The 16,660-nt window shown below is 46.6% G+C and overlaps 1 protein-coding gene across 14 annotated transcripts in view; it reads right to left on the bottom strand.

Annotated features, from left to right (window-relative positions):
- Positions 1 to 16,660, bottom strand: part of CELF4 (CUGBP Elav-like family member 4) — a 799,988-nt gene that overhangs the window by 301,830 nt on the left and 481,498 nt on the right. For all 14 annotated transcript variants that reach the window (XR_014502794.1, XM_083402976.1, XM_083402966.1 and 11 more), the window contains exon 3: positions 1,667 to 1,715. Coding sequence is in view for 13 of the 14 variants with exons in the window: in XM_083402976.1 (XP_083259102.1) it covers positions 1,667 to 1,715 (49 nt within the window). In the remaining variant the exon portion in view is untranslated. The remainder of the gene's footprint in view (positions 1 to 1,666; positions 1,716 to 16,660) is intronic.

Genomic DNA, 16,660 nt, shown 5'->3' with positions numbered 1-16,660 from the left:
AAATACTAAGAGGGCGGCTACCAGGGAGTTGTGTGACAGGTATAAATGATTCACGCGCTCGCACCCTTCCAAAGCACCTTCCCGAAAGCTGAGGCGGTTGCAATGCCAAGAGAGTTTTTTTGCAAATTGTGGGGGGTTTCTTTCTGGAACACTGTGCACGACCTGTGTGCTTATTAGCAATCTCAGTAAAGCTGGCCGGTTCGTAGGCAACACACCCTCAAGGAGCACTCAGCAAATTGGCTGGTCTGATTATTATTTTGGGTGCATCCCATTTGACAGACAGCAGGCTGTCTCCTCACACACACCCCTCAGCCTTCTCTCTCACTGTCTCTCTTTCTCTATATATATATATTGCAAAAGGCTTGCACAGTTCAAGTTCAGGGGCTAGAAATCCTTTTTCTCATACACACCCCATCACATATTTCCTCTTCCCCTTCATCATGAGGTTAGATCAACCTACTTTTGCAAGGCTTCTGTTGATGAGCAGGAGACAGCACTTACAATGTTAACAAAGCAGTTTGGGGGCCAATAAATGGGTTGGGGGCCAGTGCAGAGGCAGAGGAGCAAGATATGCCTAGCTCTTCCAGAGGCAAAGGTACCTACCAGGATTTAATCAACATTGCAAATAGGTTTGCACCAATTAACTAGCCTGGAGAAATGCTGAGTATCACAGGTTGTCACACTTAGTCCCCTGATGACACGTAGCTGACATTTTGTTGAAGCACCATTTGGATACACATGCAACACAACTCCAGACCACAACTCCAAAAGTGAATGTATTCCACACGTTTCAATTGCCAACTGGATGGGATCACAAAACATATCTGCTAGGTTGCAACTGCTGTTTGGAACTAGCAAATCCACCGGATCAGACATGTCCAACTTCTCTTCTCTCCAGAGTCCAAAAATACATTTCGTCACATCAACTGACCCCCCTCGTAAGCAATTACGCTCACTGATAAAACTGGTGCCATCTTGCAACAACACGGTTACGATGCAGCTGGATTTTGTAGCAGCCAAGATTTTAACGACACCTAGATTGATGAAACATTAAAGTGTGCAATGCACCTTTGCTTCTGACAACGCTGTTCTCTTCCTTACAAGTGAGACAGTAGGCTATTATTTTATCACACCTTGATTAACATTTGGCTGGACCAACAGGGACAAGATTAAATAGTGCCAGGCCAGTTGACCATCATTTGGCAATATCCGATTTCACTTCCTTCCAAAGTGGAGAGGCCCCCTTTAGCAAATGGAAAGGAGGCCAGAGAGGCAGAAGAAGAATAAAACTTTCTGCCCTAACCAACCAAGAAAGCAGCTCAGACTTATAGAGTTGGGCTGCCTGCGGACAATCATTGCTACAGTCAAGACTGCTAAACTTTGTTAAGTCAGCATCCAGGGGCTCACTTCTTAACAAGACCGTTATTTGTTTCCCGAGCAATCGTTGGCACCTACCTGCCTTTTAAAATCAAATAATAATTGAATATGAGCAAAAGGAAGGCGAAGTGAAGGAGATTTAATAAAGAGCATCTTTGCTACAGAGGGAATTTTGCTTTGGCAGTGATTGTGTTACTAATTGATCCGCGCGTTGCCCGAGAGCAGCCAGAGACAACAATTACGTGCAGAGCTGGGGGCTAAGAAAAAAGAAAACACAAAACGCAACTACCTCCTCGGCTCTCGCTGTCCGCTGGTTTCACCTGGATCGGTCTGTTCATCTGTGAGGAGACACAAGGAGAGAGAAAGGAGCACTGTTAGCAACAGCTTCCAAGGGCTGCCTGCATAGGCTGACAGTTCAGAACTACCTCTGCTTGGGTAGGGGCTGCAGAAAGATATTTCACCAGGGTTGAAGGCATCTCTGCCATCTGTTTTGTCCTCCTGTAAACATGGGGCAGAGTTTCTATGATTCTGTTGCATAGTTCAAGCTGCTGAGAATCAAAAATATATTTCAAGAAGGAAGGAAGGAAGGAAGGAAGGAATCTCTAATCCAAGAATAAGGAACTTTTTAAAAAAAGCTTGAGGGCCTCATTCCCTTCTAGCTAGCTTCTGAGGACCATCTCAGTGGTCAATGGAGCCAGAGGCAGAACTAGACAGAGAAATAGCTGTAAATCAGGCATAGGCAAACTCGCCCCTCCAGATGTTTTGGGACTACAACTCCCATTATCCCTAGCTAACAGGACCAGTGGTCAGGGATGATGGAAATTGTAGTCTCAAAACATCTGGAGGGCCGAGTTTGCCTATGCCTGCAGTAAATGTTACCGTTGTACAGTTGGCTAGGTTCTACACATACAGTGGTACCTCGGGTTACAGACGCTTCAGGTTACAGATGCTTCAGGTTACAGACTCCACTAATCCAGAAATAGTACCTCAGGTTAAGAACTTTGCTTCAGGATGAGAACAGAAATCGTGTGGTGGTGGCACAGCGGCAGCAGGAGGCCCCTTTAACTAAAGTGGTACCTCAGGTTAAGAACAGTTTCAGATTAAGAACGGACCTCCAGAATGAATTAAGTTCTTAAGCCAAGGTACCACAGTACTCTATCCTTCAGCCAGGCATTATCAGGGTTCAATGACATATTCCAGCTAGGAAAAAGCTCTCAAGGAAGGTGTGAAGCTGAACCACTAAGGAGTGTGTCTCAAAAAGGCCTGCGGCCTGATAGAGAGGCAATGGGGGGCCACATTTTCTACCTGCTTCCCAGTCTTTTTGACTCCAATAAGAAGTTTGAAACTTTGTGACACTGGCAAAACCTCTGCTATTATTTAGGAGCCCCCTGGTGACTTAAGCAGTTGAGCTGCAAATGAGTCACAGAAGAGGGTCTTCAGGTTCAGGGTAGCCATATATGTCCATTCCCCCATTCCAACCACATTCCCAGAATGCCCTTTTTTGGGGGGGGGGGGTTTACACCAGCCTCTGCTCAGCCAGCTTCTACATTTCTCCAGATTTTGCCACACAATTCTCCAACCAAGTGTACAAAAACACATTCATTAGGTAAAATGTGCATTAAATGCACATATTTTTGGAAATAACATCAAAAGGTATTATATTAGGTAAAATTGCTTTCCAAAAAAAGTGCATGCATTGGAAGAAATTTGCACTAAAATGCTTGCATTTTTTTTTTTACGAGGTCTTTTTTTATTATTTGCAAACTGTTATGGACAGGTGGAGAACTGAATTTAAGACTGGGAAAATGAGAAAACATAGACACACCAAAACGGATCTGATGCTCCCTAAAGTGCTGGTTTACACATTAGCCCACACCAGATTATTTTTCTATAACTAATTTCTGTATACTTGAAGATCTGCAGCCAAATGCCTGAACTCGGTCCATTCGAAAGCATTGCATTTGAGGAAGTACAGAAGTTAATCTATGGCCTTATCTCCATAATGACCCACCCAAAGGTGACACTATTCACTGTTGTCATCAAGTGACAAGCACCCGTTATAATCACTGGGATTCCCCACTTTTTCTCAGTGTGTCTGAAATCGGGGAGCAAAGAATGAAGCCTTCTAGAACAGCAGAAGGAAGAAGGTAGATCAGGATACACTGGCAAATATCTGGGTGATATGAAGCAGATCAGAAAGATTTATGGTTCCAAAGTATTAGGTAAAAAAAAAAAGGTAAAGGAACCCTGGACTGTTAAGTTCAGTCAAAGTCGACTATGGGGTACATCACTCATCTTGCTTTTCAGGCCAAGGGAGCCAGTGTTTGTCCACAGACAGCTTTCTGGGTCATGTGGCCAGCAGGACTAAACCACTTCTGGTGCAACAGGACACCATGGCAAGTGCCAGAGCACACAGAAACACTGTTTACCTTCCCACCACAGCAGTACCTATTTATCTACTTGCACTGGCATGCTTTCGAATTGCTAGATTGGCAGGAGCTGGGGCAAAGCAACAGGACCTCACCCCATCATGCAGATACGAACCGCTGACCTTCCGATAAGCAAGTATTAAACCAAAGCAATAACAAAACACAGCCTCACCTCCCCAAGTTATGCTACTGAAATAAAAATAAAAAAGCCGATAACAAGAATGGTGGAATTTTGTTGTTGTTTGAAAGGACAGTGACTTCAACCCAAATCCCCAAATCCTTCTAGCTCTGCTTGATGCATCTCAGGGCTCCAGGAAAACACTGAATCATTCCCACCAGCGTGGAGTCTTCCCACCCTCTGATCTCAAGCCAGAAGTCAAGCCACTTGCAATTTTTTAATGCAAGTGTGATTAGAACTGCAGTCACACTGCATCTGAGCACGTTCTCCCTCTTGAGACACAGCGATGGTGAGAGCGGCTCAGCCCTCCATCATGTTAACCTACTTGTCAGCCACTTTCATAGCTTCTAAATGCTAAATATGTTTGCAGAGCAATTAGAATAAATCTAGATAGTGGTTATGAAATGCCTTCCAAAACGCTGCCTACCACTAAAGATGATAATAACAAGGGAAAGGAAGAAATGGCTCTAATCGCACTGTCTGACAGAGACCAGCAAGAAGGATCTAATTCTGGCGAGTCTACAAGAAGAGGTCAGGAGGCTGGAGGGATGTGTCGAGGGGTCGTCAGCAATGCCAGGCTGCTCTGCAGAGGAATAGCTGGCTGGCAGTTGTGCAGAAGAATCTGTCACCATCTAAGTTCCTCCTGGCTCTCCCACCTTAAAACAGGAGGCTGCCTTTCACCACTGGTCCAGCTGGCTCAGAATGGTCTGCACTGACTGGCAACCATTCTCTAAAGTTTCAGACAGAGGATATTTCTAGCCCTTACTAAGAGATGCTTTGCAGGGGCTGAACGTGGGACCTTCTGCATGCAAAGGAGATGCTCTTCCAATGATCTGTGCCCCCTCCCCTAAAAGTAAAGTCAGATTCTAGTTTTCACAGTTCTGCATAGAGGCAGGGGTAGATAGATAGATAATTTATTACGGTCGGAGACCAGCTTATAAAACACACTTGGGGGTACATTCCCAGAAAGAAAACAAAGAATTAAAACAATGCACAACAATAAATTTACAATTTATAAATGCGATAAGCATATAGACACTTAAAACTTTAAGATAATGCATAGATATGACCCAGAGTCACCCATTTGGGGATTTTCTTCACGAACTAGTTTGAGTCGGGGGATGGTCTGTGCTTACAGATCTGTACACAGAATCTGGCGACCATCCGGGTCATCTTATGACCTTTGCCTAACAGAAAAATGTCGAATTTTTGCTTTTCCGGGAGGTCAGTGACAGTCAAGAAGGCAGTTTCTACATGTGCTGTAGAGGGAAGTGAAGGGCCGATGGGGCTCGTCCACCTGGGAAGGGAGCCCTTCGAAGAGAAGGAAAACTCTGACCCTAACCTCGGCTGCCTTATGGGATATCTTTGTGAGAAGATGAGGCTGCAGAGGAAACCCTACACAAACCCAGAGCAGAGTCCCTAAGGTGGTTGGGTGGCACCTTGTATGCCTCCTTCTGGCAACACCTGCAGCCAAGCTGGTGCTGAATGTCTTGCTCTGCTCTCCTTTGGGCCACATCATTGAATGTAAACCTCTTTTGCAAAAGAGGAAAGGTTTGGAAAAACTAGAGGTTAGATGTCAGCACAGCCCCCAATTAAACTAGTGAGGAGGGGAAGGTTGCCTGGACCCTAGACCACTATGGACAACTCCAATCCCATAGAGGGACATCACACTTCACCTTCTGGAGGGCAGACATGCCTAAAAGACCCTTCTGCTGCCTTGCAAGAGATCTCCTGGGCTGCAGCCAAGACTAGTGTCACCTGGATGAAAGAGTTTCAAGAGGGGGGAGAAAAAGGTATGAGAAGAATTGATTTTTGCACATTCATTTATCACTAAGAGTTACGACTCCCTGTGTTCTTCTGGTGTTTTTTGTTGTTGTTGTTGTGTTTTTTTTGAAATTCTACAAACCTGAATGTCAGAAGTGGAATAGAAGAACATTTTTCTACATCTGATTGGCTATGTTGTAATGTGATGTCACAACATCCAGTGTGGTGCAGTGGTGCAGGAAAGACCCCAGTTCAGATCTCCACTCAGTTCTAGAGGAATCCTGGATCCTGAACTGATTTGGGTCACCTCAGGATTTAGCTGGAGCAGGTTGAGGTGACCACTGATCATCCCAGGGCTGTCAAGTGGTGGATAATCATTCCCAGCTCCTGACCACATGTTTCATTTGGATTCAAAACCAGTTCCAGGCTCATATCTGGGTTGGGTCAACTCTGGATCATCTGAGGTTGGATGGGGGCTGCTTTGAAGGAACAGATCAGGCCCCAAAACAGATTGGACGGGGGATGATGCATCCCATAGACTTCTGTGAGAACTGGTTGCTTGGTTGAGATGGGGCCCCTTTGGCCTCATCCTGCTGTAGAGTTCCTTTTATGCTCTTAATTATGCACACCACCTTGCCCTTCTTGGAGACAGGGCTAGGCAAAAATAAATATGTGAAAATTTATCCCTTTCAATCTTGAAATACGGTTTGTCTGTTTGCGGTGTACATGCACATGTCTGGGGTTGGAGAGATGGCTTTTGCATCACCACCTGGCCACAGAAAGCCTTGTTCCAACCAGCAAGACCATTTCAGCAAGAGACTCTTAAACTTGGGGGTCACAGGTTCGAGCCCCATGTTGGGCGAAAGATTCCTGCATTGCAAGGGGTTGGGTTAGATGGTTCTCATTGTCCCTAGAAGGGGAAGAAATGGAGGCAGTGAGAGATTTTACTTTCTTGGGCTCCATGATCACTGCAGATGCTGACAGCAGCCACGAAATTAAAAGACGCCTGCTTCTTGGGAGAAAAGCAATGGCAAACCTAGACAGCATCTTAAAAAGCAGAGACATCATAGGTCCATATAGTTAAAGCCATGGTTTTCCCAGTAGTGATATATGGAAGTGAAACCTGGACCATAAAGAAGGCTGATCGCCAAAGAATGGATGCTTCTGAATTCTGGTGCTGGAGGAGACTCTTGAGAGTCCCATGGACTGCAAGAAGATCAAACCTCTCCATTCTGAAGGAAATCAGGCCTGAGTGCTCACTGAAAGGACAGATCCTGAAGCTGAGGCTCCAATATTTTCGCCACCTCATGAGAAGAGAAGACTCCCTGGAAAAGATCCTGATGTTGGGAAAGATGGAGGGCGCAAGGAGAAGAGGACGACAGAGGACGAGATGGTGGGACAGTGTTCTCAAAGCTACAAACATGAGTCTGACCAAACTGCGGGCAGCAGTGGAAGACAGAAGTGCCTGGCATGCTCTGGTCCATGGGGTCACGAAGAGTCAGACATGACTAAACGACTAAACAACAACAACAACAACTTTGTCCCTTCTAACTCTGCCATTCTGTGATTCTATGCATCACGCACAGAATGTTGCAAAAGCTTCTCAGGCTTTTCAGACATGGGGGAAGATTGAGTTAGTTGATTATAATGCTAAAGCTTCTTCTGCCCAGTTTTTGACCATTCCATTCACACTGCAGTTCCTGTGTTGCGGCTTTTCAGCTGCCATCACTGTGTTGTGCTAAATTTCACACACACCAGCTGGGCATGGTGTGACACAACAATAAATGTGACTTGACAATTTATTCCTCTGCTCTCTATCTTCTACCCTGTCCACTCCTGTGTGCTTCTGTCCCCCCCCCCCACAAAAGTAGCAGGAAAGAACTGTATTCTGGTATAGCGCCCCAAATTTTGTTCTGCGATTTTCCGGGTTACGGGGGCTGGAAACAGTTTTTTTCTGGAATTGAGCCAGTGAAATATACTCGGAGTCGAGTGTGGATTTCAGGTTCTTTATTCAGCTCATTGTAGTGAGGAATGAAAGTTCCCCCCAAAATATCTGCTTTATATACATTATTTACACAGTGGGCCGCACGTGATTGGCTAATTCCGGGATTCTCCTGTAGGCCAATCAGGTTGTGGATTCACTTCCACCTAGAGCTGGATTGGGTGGCTCCTGCGGACCAATCATACTGCTGCATTGTTCTAGAACCAATCAGACTGCTGCATTCTGAATCCTATTATTCTAGGACCAATCAGACTGCTGCCTTTTGGATGCTCTTCAACTCAGTACATAACAGGAATCAAATAACATGGAAATGAGTCCTAAATATATTCCATTAGTTGGCTTTTACGTCGAGTGAAAGCTCAAATACAATGCAGAAATCAACAGGTAGGGAAATGGAATGAACTTCCTGTGTGAATGTAGCCTAAGTCAGGCTTCATTGGCTGTCTCAGCAAATAAAAGGCCAGCCTTTGCACCTGGTTTTTGCCATTCACCTGCTGTGATTCCTCCATTGTAGGGGGTCGGAGTAGCTGACCTCTTGGGTCACTTCCAACGCTGCAATTCTATGATCACACCTGACACTACAGAGCAGGGGCTGCTTGGCTTTGGCCAACGACATCCCTAGCATGACTGCAAAAGTGCCATCCATCTCACGCGTACAAAGGGCTCAGCAGACACGTGCCGAGAGCTTCTGAGAAGAAGGCTTTCTGGCATGGGGAGAACGGCAGAAAGGACAAAGGGGGAGAAAGGAGCTGTTTTCAGTAGAAGGTGGAAGGGGGGAAGCAAATAACCTATTGAAATTAATAAGTAAAAGCTGAGTGTAATTTAATGTACACTACGATTTCTGCACTTGACAATTCTTTTATAGAGCAAAGACACGCACAGTCCATAATACAAATTGAGATCATCTTGACATGAAAGACACCAATTATGGGGAGAACCACTGAGAGGGAAATAATTAAGTTTCTTTTCTCTGCGGATGGAATCTCTCTCTCTTTCCACCCCTCCTCCACCTAAGGAGAAAGATGGGGGTGAGGTGGGGGTTGGACAGAGGCCATGAGATAAGAATGAACGAAACTATGTAGAATCCCATCCAGGGTCTGCCCAATGCGATTTTAGCTTCCGGAGGTGAAATGAATATTTTGGACCAACATACTGCTTTATCACCTGAAGAAGTGGCCTGGAATGATTTCATTGCTTGAGAAATTTGATATTTATTTATCATTTTTCTCCAGGGAGCTCAAGGTAGCCTTCATAATTCTCCCCCTCATTTACCGTATTTTTCGCTCTATAAGACGCACTTTCCCCCTCCTAAAAAGTAAGGGGAAATGTGTGTGCGTCTTATGGAGCGAATGCAGGCTGCGCGGCTATCCCAGAAGCCGGAACAGCGAGAGGGATCGCTGTGCAGTGCTCCCTCTTGCTGTTCTAGCTTCTGGCTTAGCCCCTCAGTCCCTCCCCCCACCTCCCGGAAAAGCCCCCAAGAGCCACACTCCCTTTAAAGAGCCGCACGGAGCGTGTGTGCGGCTCTTGGGGGCTTTTCCTGACGGGCTGCCCTTCTCCCTCCTTGGGGAAAAGCCCGCAAGCACCGCACTGTGCTGGTCCGGGGGGGGGGGGTGTTACCATGCGGCGTGGTCTGAGTCCAGTCCTAGGTCGAGGGTATGGAGGCTGTCCGTCAAGTGCGAAGCGGGCTCCCATGCAAGGAGCCGGGCGTGGTCAGGAACTCTGGAAGAGCAGGAGAGGGTGCTGGCAGGAACAGGTTACCAACGTTGTTGCTCCCACAATGTGGGACTGGGCTGACTGGCCTTTATCTCCTCGGAGGCATAGGGGGGTCCCGGCCCACAGGTGACTCGCCTCTCCTGGCCTGGAGGTGAGCACTCCTCCTGTGAGAACTTAGTTCCCTCCGCCTCTCTGCCCTGAGCCTCTGCAGCTCCGGAGGGGCTGGAGGGTTACTGGACCCAGAGGCAACCTCACTTTCCCCTGACAGGGCTGGGAGAGGAGCACCTGCAGGCAATGGGTCCTCCATCACCTCCAGAGCCAGAGTGGATTCATCTGGTGTCTGCTCCTGAGGATCCAGCACAGGTGTGGGCCCTTCAAATTCAAGCCCCTGCCCCAGCTTAGCCGGCCCTGGAGGCGGGGACTCCTGTGCAGGCTGGGATTCCTCCGGTTCAGCCTCTGAATCAGATTCCCAGGCCATGAACCATGGTCTCCCAGGTTCTAGTCCAACACCCTAACCATAACACCACACTGCCTCTCCATCTGCATATCCTGACATGGAACGACCTGATCTGCCCCTTTCGCAAAGCTCCGAAACGTCTCATCCCTCCTCTGACTGTCGTGACTCCATTTTCTTGGCAGTTTTAACATATCAAAATACACATTTGATTCGTGTGCTGGGAGGAAAAGGACACTGGAGTGCATATGTTTGAGAAAAAGAACTGGCTCAGTGCATCACCTGAGAGAGTAAACATGTTTAAATATATATTTAAATTTCTATTTTGAGATTTGTTTATTTTTATTTTTTTTAAAAAAAGGAGGAATTGGAATAGAACAGAACTGTGTGTAAAGAAAATGTCACAGGGAAGAAATAGAAACTCCTGCCTGAATTTGTGGCTGGGCTCGTGAATGCCAAAGGGTATAGAGCAGAGGTGGATAATCCACCCCCCTTTTAGGGGGCAAGGGCCACATTCACTCTTGGGCAACATTTTGGGGGCCACATGCCAATGGAGTGTGTGTCCAAAAGTGGGTGTGTCCAAGGGGTATTATTGGGTTATTGCTTTTGTTTTATATTTTATATACTGTGATCTTTTTATGCCCTGAAACCTCTAGGTATAGGGCAGTATAATAATAATAATAATAATAATAATAATAATAATAATAATGTGAGTGTGACTAAACCCCACCCTCTGTTACTCACATTCTCCCAATTACCCCCTCTTCAGCTTATCAATTCAAATAATACTGGCACGTCCAACTCCCAAGAGACTGAGATCTACTCACAGTATAAAAACAATGGCAGTGATCTACCCATTGTCATTGGAGGACGGACCAGAGTTGTTGAGCTTTTTCTTAGGAAGCCTGGAATCATAGAAGTGTTGGGATCATCTCATCCCACCCCCTGCCATGCAGGAATATGCAGCTGTCCCATACAGGGCTCAAACTCGCAACCTTGTCATTATCAGCACCATGCTCTAACCAACTGAGCTACCCAGGCACTCAGCTGGTGTGTGATCACCCTCTCTGTATTCCTCAAAGGATGACAGGGGAGAGAGCAACTGGCTTTCCCATCAGGGCATGAGACTCTGCCCACTGCAATGCCGTCTCTCCTTAAACTGCCCCCCTTTGCCCCACAAGGTAGGCTCCTGGGGGGAGACAGGCGAACTAATGCCAGTGTACTGGAAGAAGCAAAGATCACCAGTGTTGAAGCAATGATTCTTCAACATCAACTTTGTTGGTCATGTTGTGCGGATGCCTGATGATCGTCTTCCAAAGCAACTACTCTATTCCGAACTTAGAAATGGAAAGTGTAATGCTGGTGATCAACAAAAGAGGTTCAAAGACTCACAAGGCAAATCTAAAAAAATGTAGTATAAACACCGACAACTGGGAAACACTGGCCTGCGAGCGCTCCAGTTGGAGAACAGCCTTTACCAAAGGTGTCATGACCTTTGAAGACACTCAAGCCCAGGACACAAGGGAGAAACGTGCTAAGAGGAAGGCATGGTTGGCAAATCTACACTGTGACCAACTCCCGCCCGGAAACCAATGTCCCCACTGTGGCAGGACGTGTGGATCCAGAACTGGCCTCCACAGTCACTTACGGACTCATTGTTAAAAATGTATTTGTGGAAGACAATCTTACTTGGCTATGAGGGATCGCCAAAGCAGAAGAAGAAGGGAAGAAAACATGACCAAGACATCCAACTAAGGATTAGCAACCTCTAGATGGGAGAGATGGATGACTTACATCAGCCTTGCATGCAACATCGCCAGACGCCTCCTTGCCCCTACCTGCCGCATGTTTAGTCTGAAGTTCAGAAGGGCTGTTTGCCTTTTCAGTGAATGAAACAAAATAAATCAGAAGATAAACTCTCTGCCTGTTGATGTCAGGCATAGGCGTCTTCACTGTACTCTTTTTGGCACCCAACAGGAACGTTTAGCCTGCCCAGATGTTTAGGAAGTTGATGTGAGTTTTAATATAGTTTTAGCCTGGCATTGCTTCCACTTTTCAAAAGTTTTAAATTACAATTGTCTGGGTTTTTCCCCCTTATTGGTGATTTTATTGTTTTTTTTTCTTTTTATCTGAATTTTTATCAGAAAGTTTCAACATAGAATAAAATAAAAACCAAACTAATCTAAATAAAAATAGAGGGAGGGAAAACCAAAAAAAGAATGAATCAATGAATGAGAGAGAGAGAGAGAGAGAGAGAGAGAGAGAGAGAGAGAATAGAAGGGGATGGGGGGGGGGGAGAGAGAGAAATAAAATACAGAGTCCTCTATGAATGATAGATCTTAACTCTTATTTCACACAAATAATTTTCTGAAACCTTGCCATTGGGAACATGTCCAGACTGAAGGCTTGAAGAGGGCTTGGCTGATCAATAAACTTAAAAAAAAAAAAAAAAAAAAATTAGAAGATCCCTGATTTCTTCAGCAGAGGGCTCCACACAGAATACTTCTTCTTCTTCTTCTTCTTCTTCTAACTTGCTAGCCCCAGTTTTCTCATGGACAGTTGCTAAAAACATCTACCCAAGCAGAGTGCTAGAGAAACATGTTTTTTTTTGCTTCTGTAAGGCACTACTATGAAGAGTTTTGAGATGGGTGGGTCTTTGTCCCCAGCAGCAGTTTTTCAGGAGATAATCTCTGAAAGCTAGACAGAACCAGTTGCCCCATCTCTACTTTCAAAACTTTTCTTTTTCATCATAAGTGCTAGAAACCTGTGTTCGTTTGTTTTAAGGAAATGCTGTACTGTCTGAAATTATTTTGCTCCTGCATTGGACACACACATGGCTAGCATTTGTTTCACAGAGCATATAGACAAAGCGATACATAATCTGGATCAAAAGAAAAACCCTTCTAGATTCTGAAGCAGTTTTTGAACTAGGAGAGTGGCTTATATACATAAAAAGGCACAAACCACATGTTATGATGTCAAGTCAAAGTTCCAAACAGTGTCCTCCATCTTTGAAGCGTGATGGAACGATTGATCTAGAGACTTTCAAACAGTTCCATTCTCAAGCAGTGTTACATAATCCTGCCCACATTTATATGAAAGTAATTCTATTGCACTCAGTATAATCTCTAAGTGGAAATGGGGGAGTCTGCCAATTTTGGTTTCTCTCACTTTCTCCCTTTTCCAATCACAAGTTTGTTTCTCCACATTTCCACATTAAAAAACAAACAAACATTTTCTTGATAATCCATTTTGCATTTTAGTGCAGTATTCTCCCAACACATATATTTTGCATGCAATTTTGTTGCATTTGTTTTCCAAAGCAATATCCCTTAATATACTGCACTTTTTTTGAATGCTAATATGTGCATTTTAATGCACCCTATATTTATCTATTTCATAGATAAGCCCACCTTTTTCTCCAAGGAGCTCAAGCTGCTGTCCATTGTTCCACCCTCTTCATTTAACCCTCTCAACAGCACTGTGGGGTAGATTAGGTTCAATGGCAGAGACTGGCACAACGTCAAGAAGTGAGCTTCATGGCTCAGTGGGGATCTGAACCCTGGCATAAGCAGCAGCTTGCAAGGGAGATTTTTTTGGGGGGGCGGGGACATTGTACACATGACATCAAGACATTGTAAGGAGCTGGGGTCGGAGCCGGGGGGGGGGCGCAGCCACGTGACTTTAATGGCCGGTGGCTCCTCCTCTGTTTCCTCCTTTTATCTGCCACCTGGCAGAAGGAGTGCACTACTGGAGCCTTGCCACGTTCTTCACCTCAGTGCTTTATGGGCACTTGGGGGGGGGGCTCACCCCCACCCGACCCCAAAAATATTGGGGGTCCCAAAAAGACTCAGCCCCCTGGAGCTGGCATCCCTGAACCCTGGACTCCCAGGACCTAGTCCAACTCTCTAACCACTGCACCACCTTGTCTCTTAACCCTAGTGTGTGCAATTGCATGCACATTACTTTGCTCAAGAATTGCACTGCAAAATTCAGAGACGGGCGAATTTCTAGGAATGGCTGTGTTTTGGCTTATGTACAGTCATACCTCATGTTATGTCTGCTTCATGTTACGTTCTTTCAGGTTACGACCCGGAAAGGGTTGCTTCTGGGTTTTGCCATTTGCTCATGCGCAGACGCGCAAAATGATGTCACGCGCATGTGCAGAAGTGACGAATCACAACCCGTGCGTGCGCAGACGTGCCGCTGCGGGTTGTGTTCTTTTCATGTTGTGAACAGGTCTCTGGAACAGATCCTGTTTGCAACCAGAGGTACCACTGTATTGTTCCGGAAAGTATAGATTAGGTAGACCCGCCTTGAAATGTGAACTGAACCAAATTCTGCCTCCACATCTCCACTTCTAAGTCAACATGCATAGGAAAGATCCACAACTCCAGCAAAAAGCAACTGTCCAGCATCATTTGCGTGTGACTCATTTCGGGAGATGAGTCAAAGGCCATCATGGATTGGATTATGGAGACTCACTGGAGATGAGGCTCCGCTTGTTCTCCCAGTCCTGCTTCCCAAACCTGCATGGATGTCAGCTTTAACACGACGATGTGTGTGCATGCTCACATGCACGTATGTCAGAACACGCACCCCTCCCCCACACCTCTGGCCATCCCCTCCCCGAGCGCACAGCAAACACGACATCATTTTTCATGTCCAATTACAGCCGCGGCGGTGCCACCGTTAAAAGACAGTGCAGGTACTCCTGTCAGAAAGGGTTTGAGTTACAAGAAGCGATGAATTACAGCAAACCCTTTTTCAATTCTCTGCAGAAATGAAATGTCAGAGCTTGCCGCTCTAAATTTCTGAGCACCATCAGCTACAGGCCAGCAAAAGAATCAGACAAGGGACAGACACTTCACGGGATTCTGATTCTCTCTCCCCCCCCCCCCAGGCTCCCTCTCTCCCTCTCTCTCTCTCTCTCTCTCTCTCCATTCCTTCCTTCCCTTGTTCTTCTCCCTCTGGCTTTGAAATGAATTTAGAACAAGGAAAAAGAACACCTAGGAAAGGGGAATTGAAAAATCTAAGAGGCAGCAGATCTCTCGCTCTCTCTCTCCCCTGCCAATTCCTTCTTCTTTCAGGCTTAAATTTCTTCTTTCAGAAAACTTTTGGAAACAAGTCCTTTTGAAGTCCCCCATGTTATCTTCCACACCATGTTTTCTTTAATTCTTGCTAATAAATAAAAAGCATTAAAAAAAATAAATCAGAACCCACCCACCCGGTAATATAAAGGAAGCATTTTTTATTTTATATAATCCAACTCTAAATGTACAGCTGGAAATGAGAGTAGAGGAGGCACATAGGGGTGGTATTTCCCTTTAAACACTTTTTAAAACTCAACAGTAAGAACCAAATGAAAGCAGCAACACAACAGGAATTGTTGTTGGCATCCGTCTGTCTCAAGAGACAAAGGAGTGTGTTTCCAGGGTTGAAGTCAAATGGCTGCGTTTTCAGCACCAAAGTGACCTCCCCGTGGCGCAAGCCTGGGCAGTGTGGATGGAGGTCTTGGGCTGCCCAGAAGACAATACCCTCCTCTAGGCCACACTGATGGAGTACAAAAGAAAGCAGAGAAAGACTTTTGACACCAGCTGGGCTTCAGGATTTGCCAGAAGCACCACCCAATGGACTTAGATTTGTGTAGGGTTTGCTCCTTAGCCTTTTCTTCTCTGGGAGATTTCCTGCAAGGCAGCAGAATTTTAGGGCCAGAGTTTTCCTTCTCCTCAAAGCGCTCCCTTCCCAGGTGGACCCACCTGCCCCTCACTTCCCTCTACAGCAGGGGCCGGCAGCGTGCTGCCCATGGGCCGGATGCAGTCCACAAAGACAGTTTTACCGGCCCACGAGCCGCCCCTGAACTGAGCCACCCACTCGGCGAGTCCCCCTCCTGTTGCGCTAAACTCAGTGGCGTAGTGTGGGTTGTCAGCACCCGGGGCAAGGCAAGTAATTTGCCCCCCCCTGCTGCACTGTCCCTCCCCCAGATAGTCCCTCTCTCTCTCTCCGCACCACACCACACGCCTGGCACCCTCCCCTCCACAGTGGGCAGCGACCCGGTGGCTCGGATCGGATTCGCACAGCCAGCACTGCAGTGAGAGAGAGTGAGTGAGCCAGGTAGGGGCAGAGAGCTGCGAGTGCGAGTGCGTCCCCCCCAGATGTTGTGCCCGGTGCGGCCGGCCCCCCCTGCACCCCCCATGCTATGCCACTGGCTAAACTTGTGCAGCGCCGTGGGGGGAATCGCCAAGCGGCGCTGGAAATAGCGTCTGCACATGTCCAGATGACGAAAATCGCTTCTGTGCAGTCACGGTTTTCAGCGTCTGGGCATGCGCAGAAGCAATTTCCAGCGTCGCGGACACGCACAGATGCGATTTCCGGCGTTGCGCTGCGTCAGCCCAGCCCATGGACTACCTCCGTGGGAGTGATACGGCCCAGACCCTGCTGACCCCTGCTCTACCACATATGCAGAAACCGCCTTATTGAGATCCACCATTGGTCTCATCCATGCAATCTGCTACAACCTGCTTTCATGCGGGGGAAGTTCCCCAAACCTACTGAGGGTCTGAGACCCATCAACTGCTCTCACCTGGTTTAGCCGGCCAATTAAAGCCTTTTCCTGGAGTGTGGCTGCTGTTGCATGCTGACAGCTTCTAGGTGCCAGACCTGAGAGCTGAGTGCAGGAAGGGGACCAAAGGTGGACAGACTACCCCAGAAGGAGCAAACATAACTGAAATAAATGCATATCC

This window comes from Podarcis tiliguerta (assembly GCF_965153285.1).
Source record: "Podarcis tiliguerta genome assembly, chromosome: 11".
Classification (NCBI taxonomy): Eukaryota; Metazoa; Chordata; class Lepidosauria; order Squamata; family Lacertidae; genus Podarcis; species Podarcis tiliguerta.
This window is presented reverse-complemented; position numbering and strand designations above follow the sequence as displayed.